The sequence below is a fragment of the Balaenoptera musculus genome, chromosome 2, assembly GCF_009873245.2.
Source record: "Balaenoptera musculus isolate JJ_BM4_2016_0621 chromosome 2, mBalMus1.pri.v3, whole genome shotgun sequence".
Classification (NCBI taxonomy): domain Eukaryota; kingdom Metazoa; phylum Chordata; class Mammalia; order Artiodactyla; family Balaenopteridae; genus Balaenoptera; species Balaenoptera musculus.
Window position 1 is genome coordinate 147,157,102 of NC_045786.1, and position 25,175 is coordinate 147,182,276.

The 25,175-nt window shown below is 45.9% G+C and overlaps 2 protein-coding genes across 3 annotated transcripts in view; one reads left to right on the forward strand and one right to left on the reverse strand.

Annotated features, from left to right (window-relative positions):
• The window catches only part of HEATR4 (HEAT repeat containing 4), a 49,108-nt gene that overhangs the window by 10,408 nt on the left and 13,525 nt on the right, over positions 1 to 25,175 (reverse strand). Inside the window, exons 2-16 of the mRNA XM_036842926.1 lie at positions 23,399 to 24,348; positions 22,263 to 22,453; positions 21,096 to 21,236; positions 19,591 to 19,794; positions 18,095 to 18,238; positions 13,763 to 13,942; positions 12,721 to 12,881; positions 11,972 to 12,076; positions 9,427 to 9,545; positions 8,539 to 8,719; positions 7,904 to 7,973; positions 6,851 to 7,040; positions 6,088 to 6,166; positions 4,832 to 4,991; positions 3,360 to 3,418 (exon numbers count right to left, since the gene is read on the reverse strand). Of these exons, the coding sequence (XP_036698821.1) occupies positions 3,360 to 3,418; positions 4,832 to 4,991; positions 6,088 to 6,166; positions 6,851 to 7,040; positions 7,904 to 7,973; positions 8,539 to 8,719; positions 9,427 to 9,545; positions 11,972 to 12,076; positions 12,721 to 12,881; positions 13,763 to 13,942; positions 18,095 to 18,238; positions 19,591 to 19,794; positions 21,096 to 21,236; positions 22,263 to 22,453; positions 23,399 to 24,348 (2,934 nt within the window). The remainder of the gene's footprint in view (positions 1 to 3,359; positions 3,419 to 4,831; positions 4,992 to 6,087; positions 6,167 to 6,850; positions 7,041 to 7,903; positions 7,974 to 8,538; positions 8,720 to 9,426; positions 9,546 to 11,971; positions 12,077 to 12,720; positions 12,882 to 13,762; positions 13,943 to 18,094; positions 18,239 to 19,590; positions 19,795 to 21,095; positions 21,237 to 22,262; positions 22,454 to 23,398; positions 24,349 to 25,175) is intronic.
• Positions 1,221 to 23,592, forward strand: RIOX1 (ribosomal oxygenase 1). 2 transcript variants are annotated; one of them, XM_036842927.1, is made up of 3 exons: positions 1,221 to 4,293; positions 10,651 to 10,697; positions 23,497 to 23,532. In XM_036842927.1, the coding sequence occupies exon 1, from the start codon at positions 1,298 to 1,300 to the stop codon at positions 3,239 to 3,241; it is 1,944 nt and encodes a 647-aa protein (XP_036698822.1). In that variant the 5' UTR covers positions 1,221 to 1,297; the 3' UTR covers positions 3,242 to 4,293; positions 10,651 to 10,697; positions 23,497 to 23,532. The 2 variants fall into 2 exon arrangements, with proteins under 2 accessions (XP_036698822.1, XP_036698823.1); XM_036842928.1 differs by lacking the exon at positions 10,651 to 10,697 and having other exon boundaries at positions 23,497 to 23,592.

Consider the following 25,175-nt stretch of genomic DNA (forward strand, 5'->3'; position numbering starts at 1 on the left):
TTCTCCAAAGGAAATTCAGTGTCTTTCGTGGGGGGGGCGGGGAGGGGATGGCCGAGATGGATGCTGGGCAGGTAGAGTCAGCATATGTTCATTGAATATGGAATTACTAAGTCAGAAAATATTCCTTTCCAGTTTAATTAAGAAGTAGCCTTGGAGATGAACTTGAAGTTTGAGCTGGATTGAACTAGCAAAGATGAAGGGAAGAAAAAGGAAAGTGTGCATTTCCTTGCAGGTTGATCGTGTCCTCTGAAACGTTAAGTCTCATGAAGGCAGGTGATAGTCTGTTTCGTTGTCTTCTTTATGATTGTTACCCCGATGCCATCGCAATGTCTGTCACTTAGTAGTCAGTAAACATTTGTTAAATTAAAAAAATAAAATAAAAAAAGAATACACGTAGAAAAGTCTGTAGCTTCATTTTCAGAGAGAAAGCAATGACTGAAAATTTGTAATGGGGAGAGGAGGAAGGGAAGTTAGGCGGAGGAATTTAGGGCTTCAATCAGTCTGTAAAGAGACCCAGGTGGACTGAAGTTTGAACCTAGAACTTTGCCTGAGGGCATTCCTTGAAACCAAGAATTGTGTGCTTCCTCATGCAAAGCTGCTGGGGAACGTGTTTTTCAGAAACGGGGACCTCCCGAGGAACACTGCAATTTGCAGACACTAGAAGGAAAAAGTTCAGTAGCTAACTTTCTTTCTCCTGGAGTCCCTGGCAACTTGATTTGTAAACTGCCCCCTAAATATGGAATCCGTGTTAATTTGGCAGGGACTCCGCCGCTCTAGGGGGAAGCCATGCATTGAATTAACATTTTCTTTTCTTTTTTTTTAAGTACATATTTTTTTAATTAATTAATTAATTTATTTATTTTTGGCTGTGTTGGGTCTTCGCTTCTGGGCGAGAGCTTTCTCTAGTTGTGGCAAGTGGGGGCCACTCTTCATCGCGGTGCGCGGGCCTCTCACCATCGCAGCCTCTCTTGTTGCGAAGCACAGGCTCCAGACGCGCAGGCTCAGTAGTTGTGTCTCAGGGGCCCAGTTGCTCCGCGGCATGTGGGATCTTCCCAGACCAGGGCTCGAACCCGTGCTCCCTGCATTGGCAGGTGGATTCTCAACCACTGCGCCACCAGGGAAGCCCTTAATTAACATTTTCTAACGGGGCCAGCCGGAGGCGCCGGCGGAAGAATGGTGGGCGGGGACAACCCAGAGGCGGCTGGAGGCCCACCCACTTCCCAGAGTACACTGCGGAAGCCGCCGGCCTAAGCCGGCTTCTTGCCGTCTCCCGCCGGGCTGGGGAGAGGGTAGGACTATGGACGGGCTCCGGGCTAGCGCTGGGCTGCTGAGGCGCGGGCGGTTGAGGCGCCGGCGCCAGCCACAGCCACACAGTGGGTCGGTCCTGGCCCTGCCCTTGAGGCCCAGGAAGATCCGAAGGCAGCTGAGGAGAAGTGTCGCGTCCCGGGTGGCCGCGCTGAGGGCCCAGGCGCTGCCGAGCGAGGACTCGGAGGACTCGAGGGTGGAGTCGATGGTCGACGATCCCAGGGACCCGCTGGCTGGCGGGGCGGCGGCCCTCTCGGATGTGACCCGGCGGGAGCCGTACGGCCACCTCGGGCCCGCGGAGCTGTTAGAGGCCTCGCCCGCGTCCCGCTCCCTGCAGACTCCCCGCGCCCTGGTGGAGGCGCAGACCCCGCCGGCGCGCCTGGTGGAGGCATCCGCCCTGCCGGCACGCCTGGTGCAGGCCTCGGGCCCCCCGCCGCGCTTGGTGGAGGCCTCGGCCGTGCTGTGCTCTGCCCAGCACTTGGCGGCCGCCCCGCCGTCCGTGGCTCCAGCGACGCTGTCGGGGCCGCCGGGGGAAAGCGCGGGCGGGGAGCTGCCCTGGGACTCCCCGCTGCAGCGCGTCTTGGCTGAGCTGAACCGCGTCCCCAGCAGCCGGCGGCGGGCGGCGCGCCTCTTCGAGTGGCTCATCGCGCCTATGCCGCCCGACCATTTCTACCGGCGCCTATGGGAGCGCGAGGCTGTGCTGGTGCGGCGGCAGGACCACACCTACTACCAGGGTCTTTTCTCTACCGCCGACCTGGACTCAATGCTGCGCAACGAGGAGGTGCAGTTCGGGCAGCACCTGGACGCCGCGCGCTACATCAGTGGGCGGCGCGAAACCCTGAACCCACCCGGCCGCGCCCTGCCCGCCGCCGCGTGGTCCCTGTACAGGGCCGGATGCTCCCTGCGCCTCCTCTGTCCGCAGGCTTTCTCCACCACCGTGTGGCAGTTTTTGGCTGTGCTCCAGGAGCAGTTTGGAAGCATGGCAGGCTCCAACGTTTACCTCACGCCCCCTAACTCGCAGGGCTTTGCCCCCCACTACGACGATATCGAGGCTTTTGTGCTGCAGCTGGAAGGTAGGAAACTCTGGCGGGTCTACCGACCGCGGGTTCCGACCGAGGAACTAGCCCTGACATCCAGCCCCAACTTCAGTCAGGAAGACCTAGGAGAGCCGGTGCTACAGACGGTGCTGGAACCTGGAGATTTGCTCTATTTTCCCCGAGGCTTCATTCACCAAGCCGAATGCCAGGATGGAGTGCACTCTCTGCACCTGACGTTGTCCACATACCAGCGCAATACCTGGGGCGACTTCCTGGAGGCTGTACTGCCTCTGGCAGTGCAGGCTGCAATGGAGGAAAATGTGGAGTTTCGTAGGGGACTGCCCCGAGACTTTATGGATTACATGGGGGCCCAGCATTCGGAGTCTAAGGATCCGCGAAGAACTGCTTTCATGGAGAAAGTGCGGGTCTTGGTTGCCCGCTTGGGACACTTTGCCCCTGTCGATGCTGTGGCTGACCAGAGAGCCAAAGACTTCATCCACGATTCTCTGCCCCCTGTGCTGACTGATAGGGAGAGGGCACTAAGCGTTTATGGGCTCCCAATTCGCTGGGAGACTGGGGAACCTGTAAACGTGGGGGCCCAGTTGACAACAGAAACAGAAGTGCACATGCTTCAGGATGGTATAGCTCGGCTGGTGGGTGAGGGAGGCCATTTGTTTCTCTATTATACAGTGGAAAACTCCCGAGTTTATCATCTGGAAGAGCCCAAGTGCTTGGAGATATACCCCCAGCAAGCTGATGCCATGGAACTCCTGCTCCGCTCCTACCCAGAGTTTGTGAGGGTAGCGGACTTGCCCTGCGACAGTGTGGAGGACCAGCTTTCCTTGGCGACCATGTTATATGACAAGGGGCTGCTGCTCACCAAGATGCCTCTAACCTGAACTAGTTACTCCTTGATTGCCAGAAACAAGACAGTAGTGATTCTCTCCTACCACCACCACTTTTTTGGGGGGAAAAATTCGTTCTTACCTTAATAACCATCAGTGTGCTTACATTTACCTTTATGACTGCTTCAATGTCACAGAACTCAGACGGTCTTCTAGGAAACACCACCTCATCTAGGCACAAAAGTAAAATCAGAAGTTGGAGGTGGAAGAAGGAGCTTTTTCTGAAGTAACCTTGATTCCTGATCGTTTGAGAGTACCAACTTCATCATCACCCTCAGGCTTCCGTGTACTGTGTGGCATTTGCTGTGTTACTCTGCTTGAGACATTAGAAGTTTTTATTTGGAATTTGCATCCTTCATTTGAGTTCTCTTTCATCAGTTTGGGGGGAGGGTTGGGGTCAGTATCCTGTTTGCTACTCTGAGTTTGTGTGAATGTTAGAAAAGTTATTAAAGTGCCAGAGAATGTTTTCCTTTTTCTAGGGCTAGATTATTATGTGGCATGGTTTGAAGAAATGTGGGAGGAGGGAGGTCGACAGAGAAAATCAACAGCTGAGGTGAAAGGTAACTTGGGGCAGTTGTAGGATTGGGGCCAATTCTGCAACTTTGGGGGTAATTTATTCATTTTAATCATGTTACTTGAACCCCAAACAGCACAATCCTATTAGAAAAGTTATGAGTATATTATGTTTTTAAAAGTGTATTATGGTTTTGCTCAGCGTTTGCTTGCATCAGTGGCTGGCACTGCTCCCAGAGAGACAGAATATCACCTAGTTGTGCTGTCATAGGCCTCAGTCAGCCAACTTGTAGCAAGCTGGCCAGGAGGGAAGGCTGGTGTTCAAGTTACTTTCCACTCTCATTTTTTTCTGGCAGTTGGAAGAAACTTCCCCAAATCTGGCAAGTGAATATTCTCATGGTTGGTGGAAAAGAGCCTGGTGTACCAGAGAGAGCACTGGACTTGGAACCAGAAGACCTGGGTTTGGGGTGGTGGCTGGTGGGCAGTTGGCTGAATGACCTGAGGCTGCTGCTACGCCTGGGCACACTGATTTTGTAAGTATGTTTTGGTACAGCTTGATGTCTACACCTCATCATTTAGGTTGTATCTGGAACTTTTAAGATCCTTTCACCGTAACTGATAGGTTGAGTTACATAAAGCTGAGAACTTTATGAAATCGTTTTTTTTTTTAAGTTGCAAAAGCGTAGATGTACGTATAATCTCACTTTCCAGAGGTAATATTACTATTCAAGGTTAACCTTCAAGGCTTTTTCTGAGTGCTTAACCAGACATACACACGGCAGTTTTTTGTTTTGTTTTTCTAAGGCGTCCTTTTTTTGACCTAACTTTCAAATTGGTTCAGATCGAATTACATCATTCTTTTTTTAAGGGGCAGATAGCAAATCAGAGCCTGGGGGAGGGGGACAAGGAAAAGATAACAGAAGGACTGAGAGGATGGTGGCCAAGAAGAAAAGAAAGTGTCCTTTCCTGGCTCTCATCCTACAGGGCTCACAACTAACTCCCCAAACATCCAATCCTGAAAAAGGCTTGTTAAAGGAGTCAAGGCATAGGATTCATCCCTAGAAAACTTACCCTGAAAAGTTTCTTGGAGAAAAGTATGGAATTTCAGTGGTTTTTGCCCCTGTTTGGGTTGCATGTAAACACGTTTTGCTTCCTCCTTCACTTTTCCTATGACTGTCTCAATCTTGAATATTTTCTGTATCAACAGTTCCTTTTGGCTTAGTGTTTGAATCTGAATCAGAACAAATGTTGAAAAAAACAACTATACTAGGCTGTAAATCATCAAAAAGCGTTAATAAAGTAGCATTGCATCATGCTTATTAGTATTAGGTGGTACGTAAATGCCCGAGAACATTGTTCCCTGGAGATATTGGTTGGACATTTTTCACATCTGTTATTGAAAAATTTATTTTAGCTTTTTGGGCATGATGAAAGGAATCTGCTAAGAAATGCTTGCTTGATGTGAAATTGGTTTTGTGAATTATATGAAGAATCTTTTGCCTTTTTAAAGTCCTTTTCCCTCTATTCATCTCCTCTAACAGCTTTGAAAAATTAGAACCACCTGTTCAGCTAGAGTTCCTTTGGTGAAAGAGCCCAGATTAGGAATTAAGGAAAGTTTAGAAGGAAAAAGAAAATCTAGGGACTTCCCTGGTGGTGCAGTGGTTAAGAATCCGCCTGCCAATGCAGGGGACATGGGTTCGAGCCCTGGTCTGGGAATATCCCACACGCCGCGGAGCAACTAAGCCTGTGGGCCACAACTACTGAGCCTGTGCTCTAGAGCCGGCGAGCCACAACTACTGAAGCCCGTGCGCCTAGAGCCCATGCTCCTCAACAAGAGAAGCCACTGCAGTGAGAAGCCCGTGCGCCGCAACGAAGAGTAGCCCCCACTTGCAGCAACTAGAGAAAGCCTTGTGCAGCAACGAAGACCTAACGCAGCCAAAAAAAATTAATTAATTAAAAAAAAAAAATCTAGGGGGCCAATTCCAGTCCCTCATTCCTTCTTTATGCCTATCTGCAAAAAAGAAAGAACTTGGGTTTAGAGGATGGTGGGGGAAAAAAGGGAAGGAAAGGAAACAATATTTCAGAAACAACTGATTTTGAGGACTAAGGGGATTTTTGCTTTGTTTTACTTTTTACTAGTAGGATTTTATAATCCTATCTCGCACAGATGTATTTTGTATCTTCAAGTGAGATATTGTATCTGGGGCTGTAGAAAGTATTTCTGTGTTGGGGAAGAGGGTACGTACATGCTTAGGGGGGAAAAGGGGCCTGAGGAACTCTTGAGAGCCCTGAATTTTTTCTTGAAAACATAGCTTGTACTTATCTACCCTGTTCTTGATCTCCTGAAGCATTTCTTGGTTTCCTTCATTTTCTAAGTTGAGTATCTTCATTGCATGGTGAATTTCTCTGAAAGGTAAGAAGAACTTCTTAGGTTGTTCTTCCTATCCTTAAAGCATGGAGGTGGAAAATACAGGACTTGGAATCAGACAAGAATCCTAAGTTCCAATCCTAACTGTGCAGTTTTGCTGAGCTTTATTTGCAAAAAATGGTATGATGCTTAGCTTGTAGGGATGTTCTGTAGTTTTTGAGATTATATACTTGAAGGTACTAGTAGATATTATTTATTGAACACCTTTATGACAGGTACTAACATGTTATCTCATTAATCATCACCACAGACCCATAAGGCAGACTGCCGTCTGCATTTGATACATGAAAAAATGGGCTCAGAGAATTTAAGTAACTTACCCAGACTCACAGAGCTAGCACATGTCTGAGCTGGGGTTCAAATCCTGGTCTTTTTGACGCTAAAGCCTATCGTCACTAAGTAGGCACTTGATAAATGTTAGTTGAATAAAAAAACCCACTTGGGATGATGAACAAGTACGTAAACTACATGAGCTTGACTTTTAATCTAATTCAGGCCAATTTTTCTGTTACCCACTTGCTAAGTAGATGAATGGCCCAGGTGAGCCTGTGCTTTTTACAGCCATTAAGCAGCCTGGAAAGGCAGGCGCATACTCTGTTAACAAGGTTGGGAGAGTTGGCAGTACAAGAGGTCATGGCAGGAACCAGAGGGTTAGTGCTTACTTTAGAACAGCATCATGGTTCTCTAGGAGCAGCACGTCTAGGAAGGTGTCCCTGACTCGGTCTCCTTGAAGTTTGAGGGCTAGGATGCTACGGCAAGCCTCTAGTCGTACACCTGGTGATTCTTCGTAGTGGATAGCCCAGAGCAGGAGGTCTGTCAGTTGGGGACTCACGTGGCCAATTTGTCCCAAAGCTGCAGAGATTAGAGGGCAGCGTGTTCCACTGTCACTTAAGATTGAGTTTGCTATATCCTAGCATCCAGAAATGGCCTTATTAATAAATAATAATAATAATAATAAGGTATAGGCAACCACTTGCTAAATTAAATATTGCAAATGCTAAACTAAGTATTTTGTCTTTACCTTCCCTTTTAGATGACAATTACCATTAGAATTTTAGGAATGGGTTAGACTAGGACATTATCCCCAGAGAATTCCCAGAAGGGGGGTATTCCATGCCATCCTTGTCCATTAGGATGTGAGAATATACTAATTTACCTATTTATCTAGGAATGAGATATGGGATAGATAACTCAGAAGACCAACCTAGTCAAGGCAGGGTAATGGGGAAAGAAGGCACAATTACTTCGCAGCTTAACCCAGGGCTGATTCTTAAAGGGACCTGCCAGACTGTCAGAGAGAAACAATGCCAAAAATCCCTAAAAAGAAACTCTAGGAAATTTGAGGGCAGGATTTTAGGTTTGTAGCAGTCTTGAATCTGGTCTGACTTTTACAGAGTCCTGTGGTTGAAACCTCCAGAGAAAGCAAGTATATCCAACAGTGGATACCTGCTTGGAACTCATACCTAATTCTGTTGGCAGGGATTGTCTTGTCAGCCCTTTGCCTTAACGCGTTTGACATAGACCTAGACTCCTTAACTAAAAATTAAAAAGAACAAGAAAATAATCTTTAATTTCTCAGGCAAGGAACTTCTGAGAAGCTGTGATTATCCCCTCCCTTACACTCTACTCTCTTCCTAAAGAGATTCTGGGGATCATCTATACTAAAATATGGGAAGGTATTAGAGGTTGAGGAGCTGGGGCCACTCCTGTAATACCTCGAATGGCAAAGGCCTTGATTTTCCAGCAGGGATCTCTCTGTATGAGATTCAGAAGGCATTCAAGGACCTGGGATGGATAAAAGGCAGTGCTGAGTAGAGAGAATCAGAGCAAGAATGAACCAGAGACAGGGACCCCTCTTGTCTAAATGTGCTTTAACTGGAAAAGTGGCCTTCTATCAAACCTAGTGAAAAAATGAGCTGGAGCCAGAAGTACTGGCTTAGGCGCATAGTGTTCTTATCTCCTGTCTGCAGATTGATTTTCCCAGCTCACAGATCTATGGCCATATAGGCTTCTTTTGAATACCTCCATCAGGTTTTCCACTATTAACTAGGGATTATAACTCGATTCACTGGAGTTGTACCCTAAGCCTATCAGTACCCATGTAATGAGAAGCTAGTTAACTGAGGTGAGAACAGGATTCAGGGGTGTGCTCTAAAGTGAAGTCTAGGCTGGCCTGGACCCTAAGTGTGGGCCTAACTGTTGGTGTGGCCTATATATCTCCTCACCTTCCCTGTTCTGATCTCTCATTCTGTGTCCGCACAGAATGGTGAGTATACTATGTACGAATGAAGCACAGGGTAATGCCCTTTTGGGTTAATCAGGTAAGATGGTACATGTTTCCTTGACTCACCATATTATCATGGATCTGCAGGGCACCAGCAGCCAAACAAGCTGCCTGCCGAACTGCCATGAAGTCATCAGAGAAGGAGTTCAGAAAGCTTGGGAGAAGTTTGGCGGTCATGAGCTTGAGCCCACAAATCAGGGAGAGGGCTTCCACACGCTCCTGGAAGTTTCCTTGGCCCAGCTTGACTCTGTAAGGCACAGGTGCTTTTATTTTCCCTCCTTAAACTTTTGGTCCCTCTCCCTACGCCCACCCCCAGTGCCCTCAGGATAAAATCCAACTTCTGTAGGCTCTCCATTATCCATTCCCACCCTTTCCTACTTAGCCTTATGCATGTTAAGTTTCACCAGGTAGAGAGACCTCAACTGTTTTATTTACTTGAATCCCTATTACCTAGAGTATGCTGGGCGCTAAACTATGTTGAATGACTGAGTAAAGGAAACTTTAAACATGGATCTCTTGCTACAGTCAAGTTCTCTTCCCCACTGTCCTCACATGTGCCATGTTCATTTCTGTATTTGGCTCCCAGTGTGGAAGGTCTTACTTTCTCTCTGCCTACGTAGTCTTACCCATCCTTCATGAAACTTGACTTTGCTAGGCATTTGTGTATCTTGCCTGTATAATCAGAATCATGTCATACATTTGAACTCTCAAACATCTAAAACAGTGCCTAACACCTAGTGGGCATTCAATTAATGATTCTTCCCTTAGCCACATTGTTAGTGTCTGTAGGGGCTGTTAATGTTTTATTTTATTAAAAAAAAAAAATCCTGCAATGGGATCTATACAATGCTGAGCAGACAGAGCAGCTCAACAGATGCTGGCTGGCTGGAGCCCAGGCTCCCTGAACCCTTTAAGAATAAAAAAGCTTCTTTCTCCACATTGACAAGGTCTTACCTGATTGTGTCATGCACCTCTTTCCCAAGGCTCATTTGCCCCAGAGCTTGGGCAGCTGCTTGTCTCACTTTCTTATTCCAGTCACTCAACATCAGCTGGATCAACTTATGTTTCATATCCTACACATAGGTGTAATAATTAGCTACCATTTATTACCAAGTCAATTTTGTACTTGGCACTGTGCTAGTAAGTATTTTTACCCATCACATAATCCTCCCAAACAATCCCATAAGGCAGATATTACCATTTATAGGTGACAGAAAGGAGGCTTAGATTTCTTGCCTGAGGTTAACCTGTTGAGTGCTGGAGCCAGGACTCAGACCCAGGCCTGTTTTTTTTAAAAAATTATTATTATTAATTTATTTATTTTGGCTGTGTTGGGTCTTTGTTTCTGTGCGAGGGCTTTCTCCAGTTGCGGCAAGCGGGGCCACTCTTCATCGCGGTGCGCGGGCCTCTCACTGTCGTGGCCTCTCTTGTTGCAGAGCACAGGCTCCAGACGCGCAGGCTCAGTAGTTGTGGCTCATGGGCCTAGTTGCTCCGCGCCATATGGGATCTTCCCAGACCAGGGCTCGAACCCATGTCACCTGCATCGGCAGGCAGATTCTCAACCACTGCGCCACCAGGGAAGCACCCCCAGACCTGTTTTTGAAGCTTATGCTTTATTTATTCATAAATTTATTTTTATTTATTTATTTGTTTATTTATGGCGGCTCTGGGTCTTCGTAGCTGCACGCGGGCTTCAGTAGTTGTGGCTCGTGGGCTCTAGAGTGCAGGCTCAGTAGTTGTGGCGCACAGGCTTAGTTGCCCCGCAGCATGTGGGATATTCCCAGACCAGGGCTCGAACCCGTGTCCCCTGCATTGGCAGGTGGATTCTTACCCACTGCACCACCAGGGAAGCCCAAAGCTCATGCTTTAAACTACTATATTATATCGGGGCCAGCATAATCTGTGCTTGAGACTCTTAAAATTTGAAAGTGATACATTAGTAGGGTGACCAACTCATCCCAATTTGCCTGGGACTTTTCCTGGGTTTAGTACTTAAAGTCCTATGTACTGGACAAGCTAGGACAGTTGGCCACCCTATGTGTTAGTACGTCTCTCAAAAGGGAAGGGACGAAGATTACTAGTTGGTGATTATGTAATGTGCCCAAAGCTATTCTCCCTGCCTGAAACATCTCCCTTTTCCACCCCTATCTGATACCTGATGTTTTCCTATTCTTTTAGGATTGAGCTCAAAAAGCATCTCCTCAGTGAACTCTCCTCTGCCTTCTGTAAGCAATAGGAAATCCCCATAATACTTTACAGCTACTTCTGTTATAGCTATTTACATGTAACATTTACCAAGACGTGTTATCTTTGCATCCCCAATGGTAGCATGCTGCCCAGCATGTAGGATGTGGTCAGAAAGTGCTTGCTTACTGAATGAGTGAAAGGACTGATGGACATATTGCTTAACCCCAGCAGTCTGATGTGAAGTTCTCATCTTTACCCCGCCCCCTGCTTGCTCTGCATGGCTTTTTACTTTCAGTTGGCCATCCTGAGTAACAAGTGCTGAGGAGGCAAATGTGCAAATTAATCAGATGTTGTTAAAATGGTATTGTTAAATGCAGGTTCTGATTGAATTGACCCGAGGTGAGATTTTTCACTTGCAGCAAACTCCCAGGTGATACCTATGCTGCTGGTCCAGGACTTCAGCGGCAGAGTACTACTATGGCAGTCGAGGCAGAATTAACCCAGACTAGAATTACACTGATTACACTGAATGGCCAGGTTTTGTGCTTCCCACATCAAAATGTGAGGGTCAAGATGGCGGGTGCTCACTTCTCATGGGAATAGCAGTGTTCTGGGCCATTTTGGACTTACTCAGTGTTATAAGGAAAAGATAGTGGCACATAGGAAGAAGGGAAAAATCCCATTTGGATAGCTGAAGTTGATTTTAAAATAATGGCAAGAAGGAGGTCAGGTGAAAGCCTAAATGATGGTCAGGGTTTCCCATGCCTGGAAGTCTTTTTTTCAGTTCTGTCCCAAGTCTTGCTCAGCTGACCGACACTCCTTCCTTCACAGAACTTTAACTGATAGGTTCAGCTCACACTAATCTCTCTCTGAAAAGTTTTGAGTACATTACATTTATCACTTGTTCTTAAATCATTTGTGTATGTTAGTCTTGCTACTCTAACTCTAATGTCAGGTTTTTGAAAGTAGGGACAGTATTGACTGATACTTATAAAGTACCTTGATGTGGAGGCAATGTCAAATTACTATAAAAGTTTCTAAACTTTTCTGTTTTTTTTCTTGCTTACTTCATTGTAGGTAGGTTACAAACAGTTTGTGGGCTGCCACCAGGCTGAGAAGCAGTGGCTTAAGTAATAGAACGATATGCTGGCATTTGAAGATAATTCTGGGTTAGGAGTAAGAGGTAGCAATATGGGAACAGAGATCTGTTTGGCAAGAATGGGACACTAGATAGCAGCAAAAAGTGGAAGAGCTCCCTAGCTCAGTTTTGCTTAGACTTTCTGTCCTGGAAACACAGGAAGAGAAGGCTTACCACACTGACATTTCCACCACTCTGGGAGAGAGCTCGGCAGGCTACAATCCGGTCTTTCCATTGATGGCTATTCAGCTCCACGGCAAGCATGGTATGTATCAGGGTCTGAGGAAATGGAAGACGTGTATGGATATCCATGATCACTTTTAGAGATGCTGGAACCTTGGAGAAGTTATATCCTAACCTGGCATCCAGCATAGTTAATGTCACAAACACATGAGATGCCCGTTGCTAGCACAGGAAAGAGTGGGTTTACAATGGGGCACTCTTACTTCCAAGCCAACTGATTTCTGGGGAACAAATCAGGGAACAAAATACAGATTTAGTAATCTGAACAGAAAATTCCTGGGACCTTCTCTTCTTAATTTAACTATCTTTCCCCCTAAAATGATTTGTATATGCCTCAATCTGTGAGTTTCACATTTCTACTGGAAGTAAACAGAATTGTAGGTCTGTGTGGTTTTCAATGGTAAACTTCTAGCAGAAGCAAATTCTGCATATCACAACTTTTCTTGCCTACACAGTTAGAAACCATCTGCAGCCTACTTTTCTCACCTTTCTCAGCTAGCTGTTGTCACTTTTCCTTGTATACACCCTGGTTCACCCACACTTAGTCCGGTTTTACCTGTGCTTGAGATTATCCCTACCCAACCACCTGCATTTTCAGTTCCTTACATGCACCGACCTCAAAGACCCAATTTTTCCCCCGAAACGTGGTTTCTTTCTCTGACCCTGTAATGGACACGTACTGTCTTCCCACTTAGATGGCTCAGGAGCATGCAGGACTGTTGCTCAGTGTCCTCATTCTTCTTGTTAAACAGCTGATGGAGGATCCTCTTAATCACGGAGTAAGTGGCAGCACCTTCCAGAGCCAGGCACTGAGCTGCAGCCCAGCTGTCCACGCTATTACCTGCCACAGTGGGGTGAAAAAGGAGTCCAGAATGGCGATCTCTTCTCCCCACAGAGAGAGCAGCCTTTGGGTTGGTACACAAGACTGCTACCTGCCTGATATCTCACTTCCCTCTGCCCCCTGTCTCGAAATTCAATCCCTTATTTAAATCACATTTAAATGGATTGTATCAAGGTTCTAAATATAGACTGAAAATCTTAACCTGAAAAGTCAAATCCTAATACGTTTTTGTTAGGTAACAGCAGGAAGGCACTTCTGGCCTGGGTGAGAGATACAGTTGTCCCTCTCACTAGAGATGGGGAAGTCTGGAGTGGAGGCTTTCTTAAGACAGATGAATTAAATTGTTGAGTATCTCCATGCCGAAGGCCAAACTGGTCAGCCAGTTGTCCTCCACCCCTGCTGCCATGCAAGGAGCAGGTACATCTTTCAGACAGAGCATTTCGGCACCTTGGGCCTATCATCTGACAGAACCTTTTTGCTTGTATTACTCCAACAATGCTTGTGGACAGTGCCTGTAAGTTAATGTGCAAAAATGGAAGCAAGATGTGTTCAAGTGGTGATTTAAAAAATGTTTAGAACGTATTCTTTAATATTATTACATTATCTTTTCAATTGAAAATCTGGTTGTATGAAAGGGGACATGGTTTCTGTTCAAATGCACCTATGAAACGTTTAGCCCAGGTACCACTAGGTGGCAGTGTACCTATTTTGTAAAGTACCTGGGAAGAACAAATCTCTGAGTATCTAATGGAAGCCCAGACCCAATACAGTAGACATCATAGAGCATGATGGTGGAGAGGAAAGGATTAGGAAAAGCTGATGGTGAGATGTCCTCTCTTTACCCCATATTTCCAGGTCAGAAGTAACAAGGAGTTACTCACCCTTCAAAAGGGCAGCCTGCATGATTTCCCGGGCAAGAAGATTATGGGACTGTATGGCATATTGGCATACTGCCGCTGCCATCCGCACATTGGCATTCTTGTCACAAAGAGCAGCCTTTAGGGGGGGCTGTAGAACCTCTGGCAAGTCCTGGATAGATGGAGCTTTGACGGTTTCCTTGTCTGTGATCAAAAGAAAGCCAGTAAGAGAGTGTTAGCTAGCCCCTTTGCTTTTTCTCTGAAACACAGCTTTTTCCGTAGTCACATGGTGGCCAGCCTCAGTCTCAGTTGCAGATGTTTACTGCTTCTTAATATAATTAGAGTTTAGCTGAGCCCCTACAATGGGCAGGATTTTAAGGCTGACTTTTGTGCTGGGTATTCCTGTTCCCAATCCTTTATCATCTGGCCTCTACAGAGCTGTATTCGAGCCAAAGGAGAATGTTTCCAGCTAGGCTGTGGTGACCAGCACCATTAGTTTTAGTGATGAAAATCAACCTATTTATATATTTTTGTATTTTTAATAATAATAGCAAATATATTTAGGTAGTGCTTTGCTGCTTATATAGTGTTTCATATTCATTATCTCATTCAGTCTTCTAACCCTCATTGAAGTAGGCAAGGCAGGTATGACTGCAGAGCTCACCTGAAATATGTGTATTGCAGGAGTCCTTTTAGGTTTAACTAAATAGTCTCACAAGACTATCATAGCCACACATGGCACTAATCTTTGGAAGGAAATAGGATGGAAGCATAGTTTGCCAACAGGACAGCATCAGGCGTTCCTTTTGGCAAGAGTTCTTGAGGTGGTTTGTCTAGCATTCCATGGAGCCTTCTGGGGACAGCTCAGGAGCATGGAATCGATCCCCAAGTATGTGTCTTATGTTCCACCAGAGTTATTATCTCTTTTATATAACAACTCCATAGATATAATTCCAAAGTCCTCAAAGGGCATGCTTTGATAAGTTACAGCATTCATGGGAGCCCAAAGGATGGTGCCTCCTTCAGGCGTGTATATTTCACTTACAGTTCTTCCCAGTCCAGATGTAATTTATCAGTCAGGGTTCTGTTTTTTTTTTAATTTTTTATTTATTTATTCATTTATTTATTTTTGGCTGTGTTGGGTCTTCGTTTCTGTGCGAGGGCTTTCTCTAGTTGTGGCGAGCGGGGGCCACTCTTCATCACGGTGCGCGGGCCTCTCACTATCGCGGCCTCCCTTGTTGCGGAGCACAGGCTCCAGACGCGCAGGCTCAGTAGCTGTGGCTCACGGGCCCAGCTGCTCCGCGGCACGCGGGATCTTCCCAGACCCGTGTCCCCTGCATTGGCAGGCAGATTCTCAACCACTGCGCCACCAGGGAAGCCCAGGGTTCATTTTTAGCATAAGCAATGTTGCCTACAAAGATAGTTCCTATCCTTATCAGGTTATTGGGACAACAGGTAGGCATTTAACTAAAGCTCATTTCTCAAGTAGGAGGGGAAAGTGTTTTGTTAACCTTTTGTCCACAACTAGTTTCATTTTATAGATAAGGAATTCGAAGTTCAGAGAGGTTAACTGACTTCCCAAGATGCGGCAGAGCGAGTTCTATAGCTAAGGTTTTAGAATTTCTAATCTGTCCTTTTTGCTACTACTGTGGGCCACTGTGCCATCTGTTAAGAATGGGCTAGGTGGAAATATGTGCATTTCAGGGGAACAGATAGAAGTCAATTATTTCAAGAAATAATGAGTAAGATAATTTTCTTTGGGAAGGTGTGGGGAGGAAATAAGACAAATCAAAATCTAGACACCCAGGAAAGGGATCACATGAAAGGGAATGACAAAGGTATTCTCTAATGTATGTTGAAGATTTGGCAAGATAATCTCTTGCCACCTATTTAAGGTTTTCTCTATGTGCCAGGCACTAACACACATCATCCCATTTAATACCCAAGGAAATAAGCGTTTAAAATAAAAAATGTGTACATGTGGAAGCATATATAGCAGGGACATCAAACCAAGTCTGGGTGGTGGGGCAGGGAAAACTCCTCAGAGGAAGTGATACCTTAGCTGAAAATTGAAGGGTATGTGTAGAAGTTAATCAGGTAAAGAGGGAGAGGTAGAGTTTCCCAGCAGAGGGAGCAGCAAATTTGAAAACCTGGAGTTAAAATGCCCATATCTGGAACTCAGAAGACAGGAAATAAGTGAAATGAAACTTTAAAAACCTGAAAACTTTGTAGAGATAAAATTAGTCCCCACCTCTAAGAAGTTCCTTGTTTGGTAGAGATGGCAGAAAAGTAAACAGACAATTATGACAGAATGATAAATGCTAGGGCAGAATAATATCAGGATGCTACCGGACTTCCCTGGTGGCGCAGTGGTTAAGAATCTGCCTGCCAGTGCAGGGGACACAGGTTCAATCCCTTGTCTGGGAAGATCCCACATGCCGTGGAGCAACTAAGCCCCTGTGCCACAACTACTGAGCCCATGCGCTGCAACTACTGAAGCCTGCGTGCTGCAACTACTGAAGCCCATGCGCCTAGAGCCCATGCGCCACAAGAGAAGCCACCGCAATGAGAAGCCTGCTCACCGTAGCAAAGAGTAGCCCCCGCTTGCTGCATCTAGAGAAAGACCTCACGCAGCAACGAAGACCCAGCGCAGCCAAAAATAAAAAGTAAAAATAAATAAAAATTTTGTTAAAAGGATGCTACCATCAGCAGAGAAGGAAGAAGTATCAGCCCAGGCTTCTCACAAAAGGTGGTTTCTGAGAGGGCACTTGGGGGTTAGTAAGAGTCAGTTGGTTTTATGTCCTTTCAGCAGCATTTTATAGTTTCTGTCATCTGGGTCCTGTGTCTTGTTAAGCCAGCTCCTTGGTAGATTACAGTTCTGGCTCTTGTAGATGGGAAATTTTCCTTTTTAACTGCTTATTGCTAGCAAAGAAAAAACTATTGACATTTCTTTTTCAAAAGATTACAGACCATTGGGAAAAATGGCCAAGTCCTTAATTCATTTTACAAGGCTAGTAAAAACTAAAACTTGATAAAGATAGTATAAATAAATACAAAACTACCGATTTCACTTACAAATGTAGTAAAACATTCTAAAATATTAACAAATCAAACCCAGTGGAGTAGTAAAAGAAAGATCCATTAGGATTTATTCTAAGAGTTTAACAACAGAATTCATTATATGCACAAATTAAAGGAGAAGAAACTAGAAAATGGCTGGTAAAATTCAACACTCATTTTTGTAATAAATAGAAAAGCTCACATGTATGTTGGCATATGTTTGTAAAAGCATAGGGAAAGTGCTGGAATGCCAAACTAAACATTGGTTACCCTGGGGAATGGCATGGGGGTGGGATTGGAACTGGGAAGTGAGTTGGGGGAAGGTAATCACCTCTTTTTTTTTTTAAATTTTTTTGGCTGCATTGGGTCTTCGTTGCTGCGTGCGGGCTTTCTCTAGTTGTGCCGAGCGGGGGCTACTCTTCGTTGCGGTGCGCGGACTTCTCATTGCGGTGGCTTCTCTTGTTGTGGAGCAGGGGCTCTAGGCACACGGGCTTCAGTAGTTGCGTGGGCTCAGTAATTGTGGCTTGCGGACTCTATAGAGTGCAGGCTCAGTATTTGTGGTGCAGGGGCTTAGTTCCTCCGCGGCATGTGGGATCTTCCTGGACCAGGGATCGAACCCATGTCCCCTGCATTGGCAGGCAGATTCTTAAGATTCACTGAGCCACCAGGGAAGTCCCACCTCTTTTTATACTCCTCTGTGTTGACTGATAATGACACTTTATATTTCTTTTGTAATAAAATGTTTAGGAAGCAGAATCTGTAGAATTTATTGGTCGATTGGTTGTGGGAAGAGGAAGGACTTTGTCCAGGATGACTCCCAGCATCCTAGCTCAGAAACTGCGAGGATTGTGGGGATGCTGATTGCGATGTGGAATGTGGGGAGGGGGTCTATGGAGAGGGTGATGAGTTCAGTATGGGACATGTTGAGTTTGAGATGTGCTGTCAAAAGAAGAGCTAAAATGGAGTCGGGAGAAAAGTGTGTGCATTCACACACATACACATATACTTTTTGGCTATTATGAATGGGATCTCTCAAGGTAGAACAATGTGAACTTACTTGTAAGCTACTGAGCATCAAAGGGTGATGAAATTCGTGCAAAAAGCACTAGACTAGAAGTCAGGAATTTTAAATTCATCTCTATTACTGATAAGTTGTGTATATTCAGGCCAGTCTCTGGGTCTTGGTTTCCATTTTGTGAAATGATCTCAGATAAGCTTCAGGGTCCCCGCCAGTTCAAAATTTCTATGGCTCTGTGAATTGCTTATATTCTCAAGCAGTCCAGTTCTGGCTCTCACCTGAGTCTCCCTGGCTGATGGCAATACGGGGCCGTTCTAAAGCAGCTGTGGCACAAGTGATGATGGCTTGGATCCGGATGTCATCATGGATGTCCACCAAGCTCTGCAGCAGGCCCTCTATTGTTTTATGGTGCCACTCGATGACTATACCATGAGGAGGAAAATTAGAAGAGAACCACCTGGTTAGGGCTAGATATTGTGCTGCAGGCAGGTGACAAGAAGTCCCCTTCCCCTAGGACAATTCAAGCAAAACAGCTCAGAAGAATAAAGGGCTCCAGAGATGGAGTCCTGTCCTGAGGGAAGTTATTTCTCTGATGATCCATGTACCCTCTTAGGTAGTTCCCAAACAAAACTCCTAATCCCATCCTATATTCTTTTTTTTTTTCTTTTTTGGCTTAAATAACTCTTTATTGTTATCACCTGGTAAATATTTAGGTGCAATAAAACATAGTGGTTAAGGGTACTTTGTCGTCAGACATACCTGGTTTGGAATCACAATTACTAGCTATGTGGCCTTGGATAAGTTACTTAACCTCACTGGGCTTGAGATTTCTCATTTGTAAGATGAGAATAATGCTGGAACCCACTGTATTGAGTTACGTTGAGTGTTAAATGAGTTAACTGGACAAAGTGTTTAGCAAAATGCCTGCAAGATAATAAGGGCTCACATGTTAATGATTGTGGTTATCATTAGGTTTCCTTGACTTCGAGGGCTCTTCCATCTGGCTTTCAAGGGCTTCTTCCTTTTATTGCTAACTGCTCTCTTTATAGCTTTGGAGCTTTTATTTCAGTGCTCCCACCACCTGTAGGTGCTCCCTACTGGTAGCTTTTACTCAGAATCTCTTTTCCAACCCTGTTTTTGTTTACCTGAACCAGTTTATGTGATGGATCACCTCTCTTTTTCCTGCACTAACTAAACTAGTTTTTCGTGTTCTGAAAGCCAGCAGCCCTTGAGTCTTCAAAGCTTGCAGCTTTCAACACTCCTTGCTGGACCCTTCCTCTGTCCCAGGCACTCAGCCTTCTATTCCCATATCGCTGAAGGCAAAGTAAATATATGATAATCCCAAATTTACAAATGAATTTTGGAAAAGGGTTGTATATGCCACAGCCAACTGAAGTTTCTTTTGATCACTGCATTTCCATTGCTTGAGCAGCACATTTCACCCTTTCTTTCATGCATCATTTATTGAGTGTAAAGTTTCAGAGGTCAGTGAGATAGGGTCTCTGCCTGTGAAGAGTTCTCAGCATAGTGAGTTTCCACAAATTACTAATGTAAAATCTGCCCATGCAAAAAGTATCCAGATAAATGCAACTGTCATTGTGTGAAAAGCTCTTATCTAGTCTAACCTTGATGAGGCAACCAGATTTTTATGTTTCACAAGAGAGGGATGGATTTTCAAAGATTGAGAAACACTAGTCCCAGGTGAAAACCTCCTCCTTCACAAATAACATGCTGATATGTCAGGACCCCCGCCCGCCCCACCCCCTTCACTCACTTAGAGCCCAGCCCATCTTCCATTCCTGCAGCATCCTCCGCAGGACCACCAGTTCCCAAGTCACATTCTCCTTCAGTGACTCTGCCTGCTTCTTCAGTCTCCTGGTCTTCATGGGCATGTCCTCCTCACCCACCTGCAGCAGCAGATCCTTGGCTGGTATGGGCAGAGCTGTCCAGCGCATGGCTCCTTTCACAGGCCTGCAAGCTGTGCGGGGCAGCAGTATGAGGCATTCTGCCCACTGCCCTAAACCTGCGTTCCCAGCCAGCATCACATTCCTATTCCTGGCTAGCACTAAGGCAAAACGAAACTGTCAAGAGCCAACTTTCCTGTGATTATGTAGGAAACTGAGTAGAAGTCCCATAGGGAGTTATGACAAGTCCTGACTACAAACATGATAAAGCCATGATGATGGGGCAGAGAAATTTGGGGAAGAAAAGTTGAGATACATATAAGCCTTTTTATAAGTTTAATAAATCTTTAGGAATATAAATATGTTTATATGTAACAACGCTTGCTCATAAAATTCAATATTTGATATATTGCCATTTAAAGTAGAATGTAATTGGCCATTAAGTCCTAATTTATTAAGTTTTCTTTTTAATGTTTTTAATTTGGGAGGAGGAATGGTGCTATAAGCTGCTAAGTGTTTACAAGTGCCTTGCTGTAGGAATGATTAGTGTCTCAGTTTTAATGAGGCAGCTGAAGCCCTGGAAGGTGACTTGCCAAGACCCACCCCAAGGCTTTGCTACATGCTTTCTTCACTGCTTTATAATGGTAGCCCTCAACAAAGGAGGAGGCTGTGTGAGTTTGGTGGAAGCTGCCCACACCTGCCGTCATTAGCACTTCCTCTGCTCTAGTGGCTATTGCCTCTAGAGCCAGGCAGCACTGGAGACAGAGGTTTGGGGCTGGTGGGAAAAAGAATGGTTCACTACTGCTGCTAGTTTCTGCACACCAGGGGGCCCACCTGAAAGGTGACATTGCGGAAGAGTCATGGGGAATGGAGACATAGTCTCTGGAGGATGGGCACTTTTTGTTTCATAAGTTTATTTCTTGGTTAACTCCTTTCCCTCTACCTTACCTAACTTACAGAATGAAGAATGATGTACTCATGAAACAGAAATTTGAAACACAGGTTGATTCTAGGGCCTGAAGCAGGTATGGGCCTGAGAATGGAGTGGGAGGGTAGAGCCAGCCCAAGGAAAAAGGGCAGAGTGCTAGATCAGGGGTTTGATGTACTTCCTTTGGAAGCATTAAGGTGGGATCTGTCTTATTAGTAATTACTGGCCCTAAACCACTTGGTTACAACTAAGTTCCGTCTCATTTCAGCTGTATGGGCCACAAAGGCTTTTCCTGTTACAATTAGTATTTTATAATTTTATGAGATGATTTTTAGTTAGTAGGAAGGGACTCCCCTAGATGCTGGTGGTGTCCCAGCCTATGAAACAGGGGCCTTAAAGAATTAACCCTACTTCCACCTTTACCCCCATTATCAGCTTCCTGCTTACATGGTTCAGGAACTGGCTGGGAAGTCCACCTTTCTGGGGTTTCAGGGAAGACCTTAGATAGCTGCTTGTTGTATCGATTGAGGTTTTCCAGGAAAATTTGGTCTCTCTTTGCACCAATCTGGTGGATGATCTGGACTTTATCTGTGAACAGATAAATAATGAGTCCCTAGAACCTGCCTCCTTCCTCTCTTCCTGGGTTTTTGGTCACCAGGATCAGACCCAATTTCCTTTTGCCCTACTCTAAGCCTCTAGGACTCATGACTGCCATGCTCTGGGGGCATCCCTTGAAGGTGACTGTTGCTTGGAAGTATGACCTGGTGGCCTCATAAAAGCCTGGAAGCCAAGTCAGAACCTAACTTACAGGCATTGTCCCCTATGAAAAGCTAGATACTAATGAAGGGTTACCTAATTCATCTCTTATCAGTCATAAATACCTTTGTCTGAATAATTTTGTTAAACATTTTAAGAAGACTTTCAGTTGAAAGCAGTTTCGGAACAAGATGGGGGTAGGGAAGAATAAACAGCTTGGAACGTGCAGTCCTAGATTGTGTATCCTGGAAGCCCAGGCATCTAAAGGATAGCAGGATGGAAGGGGAGGGTAGTGGACATTCATGGGTATCGGGCAAGAAGCACAATATTTCTTGTCTACTTAAAGTGCATTTTTGTTAATATTGTTTTACAAATAAGGTATGTAAGGCTCAGACGGCTTATATAATTTGCTGAAGGTTAGTAGGAAGGGGCTAAGCCAGGCTTTAAGCTCAGATCTCCAGAGCCTGTGATTGTTTTTTCCAACATAGCACCTCATTGGGGGAATTATCTCAGTGAGAGAAGGGAGAACAGAGAAGAGGTAGGTTGTTCCCAAAGCTGAATCTTGCTTACTTTGCAATCCTACCTCCACTACCTCTTTAGTAAACATAAAGGGATAGAGAGAGGGGAAAGAGGAAGAAGAGTTTCCTTCCTATCAGATACCTACCCCCTGTCCCCGGCCTCCACCCCACAAACCCCAAAAAAAACCTCCTGTGCTAGTAACCAGGAGGTGTCAACATGAACACTTGGTTCATCCAGGGCCTCTTATCCACACCCATGACTCTTTTATCCCCCAGCTACCTTCCACCTCCCTGCTCCATGTCCCCCTCGGCCCCCACTACAGGGCCCCAGCTCCATTACCGAAGTAAATCTCCTGTTCAAAGGTGTTGTCTGTGGAGTAAGCAAACTTTCCAGCTCGGGGATTCACCTGTCGGAAGTGGCTCTGCCTTGGGGGCTGGTAGACGCTCCCCTTTCCATCGATGTCCTCAGCAGTCTTATTGATGCCAGGCATGCTTTCAACTGTCTGCACTTGCAGCAAGTAATTGGGCAATCTTGGAATGAGTGACATGGGGAGAAAAGGGGGGACAGGTAGCTTTAATACTGGTGCCCTTAGAGGGTGCATGGACTTGGGGAAGGGAACCCACCTCCTACATTACCTCACTTTACCTATTATGTGTGTGGTTATTTAGTGGATAGACTGTAAGCTCTTTAAAGGATAGGTCCATGTCGGTTCATTTACATTGTATTTCCAGCACTTTGCAGAGTGCCTGGAAAGTGGTGGCAATGCAATTTATATTTGTCCAACAAATGAATAAATAAATGTTTCCACTTATCTTTAGTTCTCTTTTAGGAATCAGGGATGTTATAGCTCCAGTCTTCCTTCCAGTTATAAATGAAAAGGAAGCAATGTGAGAAACGTGCAGTAATCCTCTTCTCTAAGCTTATTTCTCCATCCTGCTGCCAGTCTGTTTTCGAGTCAGTTGACACACTGGCTCCTTATTCAGACTGAGGCAGGACCAAACCTCATGAGGTCTCTGCCTTCCTCACTCCCACCATGGATTCGTTTCTAGGAGCACCTGGATAGTACCTGGAACAGCAGAATGGCTCAGTCTGCTGGGAAAGGCTGAGAACCCATTCCTTTAAAGGCAGTGGTTCTCAGCTGGGAGCAGCTTTGTCCCTCAAAGGGACATGTGTCAATGTCTGGAGACATCTTCGGTTGGCACACCTGGAGAGTGCTACTGGCATGCGGTAGGCTGTGGCTAAACACCCTACAGCGCACAGCACCGGCCCCCCAACAAAGGGTCATCCCGCCCAGCACGTCAGGAGTGCTGAGGTGGCGAAACTTCCTTTGTGGAAATCTTAGCAGGTTGCTGGTGGAAAACACAAGAGGTTAATGCGACAGTGTGTTCGGAAGTAAGGAGTGTGAGGCCACCCAGGAGTCCTTGAAGGGGAGCCAGGGATTCTCAAAGGCGCGCCCGAGGCCCCAGCCAGTCTACCTATAATAGATAGGAAGCAGCAGCTCTGGCTTCTTTTCCTCCTGGGTGGGCAGAACGACACTTCGATCCTCAAATTCTGCTGTCTCTTCTTCCTCCAGCTGTTTTAAGAGCTCCAGGTCACTGGAGGAAGTGAGCTCATCCCGGATGTGGCTCCAGTCGTATTGCTGGTGCAAGAAGCTCTGCCACTTACTGGGGGACACCCCAGGCCTCAGAGGACGCTTGTTCTGGATCCATCGGGCAGTGCGCTTGTTAAGCTTTTCCAGCACGACAGCCTGCCATGCTCTGGCCTCCTTCTCAGGAGGTGGAAGCCAGGTTTCCCTCTCCTCCAGGTTCACATCTGGAGAAAGTGACAGATCCAGCACGTCCAGCTCCCTGCTTGGATGAAGATTGAGAGGACCAGATGCTTCCTGGACTGCGCTTGCTGGCTTTGATTTCTTCAGCTTCTTAAGATTGGCAGAGCTTTCCGTCTTCATAGCCTGGGAGGTGACCCTTGTTGAGGGACCTGAAAAATCCAAGAACTTGAAGCTGATGGGCTTCTCAGGTCGGGGCTTCCTGACTTGGGGAGGCTGGATGATGCTGTCTGCATCGTAGAGATGGTCAAAGCTGTATTGGCTGTAAGGAATGCTGGCCAGCCCTCGCTGCTGCACCACCTCCTGCGAAAAGGTGAGGTTTGCAGCTGCCTGTTTCAAATATAGGTTCTTGAGGTTTGCACAGTGCTGCGGGCTGGAGTGGAAGACTGGAGGCACACTGGAAACGGAGGCGCACTCCTCCTTGTTTCTTGGTTTTAAGTAGGAGAAAATCATGCCCCATCCCAGCCGTGGGGAGAGTGACTGACGGAAATGCTGGGAGAGAAAGGTCTTTCCCTTCTCGGTCTTAGTCATTGTTTCCCAGCAAATGCTTCCTTCCACACTGCCTGGTCCAGTGGAGGACCTGGAGGCATGACCAGGCACCTGTTAAGGGGATGGGAAGAACTGGTGAGAGCTCTAGGTCAGTAGAAATTGGTAGCCCGTAGCAGTCAGTAAGAAAAGAACTTGGAGAACAGGTAGGGGAGGGGGGAAGCCATGGGCATTAGAAAGACAAAAGAAAGAAATGCTGCAACATTTGAAATGGTCCTTGTTCAGACCTTTGCTTCCAGTTCTCACATTTGTCCCAAAGTTCAGACCCTCATCTCCTTATGAGGGATTACTGCTTTTCAGCAGTATCCCAGGTTTCCAGTTTTTCCCCAAAAGTTGCTTTCTCCCTGTTCAAAGAACTTACAGCGTAAAGTTCAGACAACTCAGCCTGGCATTCAGGGTTCTCCCTGAGTATGGCCCCAGTTTATGACCTTGTCCTGACATGTAACCTCTCCTCTCGACTCTCCTAGCTCTTCTCTGAGTGTTCTTCCCTCCACAAGTAGATCTTCCTTCTGTGCCATGTGAAGCCTTTCTTCCATACTTGACACAAATTCTGTCCGTTCTTCCAGGCCCAGCTCAATTCCTCCCTACTCCGTAACTCTTTCTTGACCTATCCAGGCCTCCGTGTCATACACAGATTTACAAATCACTCCTAGTCCATTCCAGTTATTTTAACTTTTAACCCTGTGACACGTCACATCGTTAAATATTTGGCTCCTTAACTGCACCGTAAGGACCACGTCTCCAGTCTGTTGTCCTTCAGAGTCACCCAGTACTTTTCTATATTGTTACACAGTCTTCATTGTTAAAATGTTTTACAGCTACAGAATATTTTATCAAATAGGTAAATCACCTTTGCTCTTAATTATCAGGCAAGTTGTTTC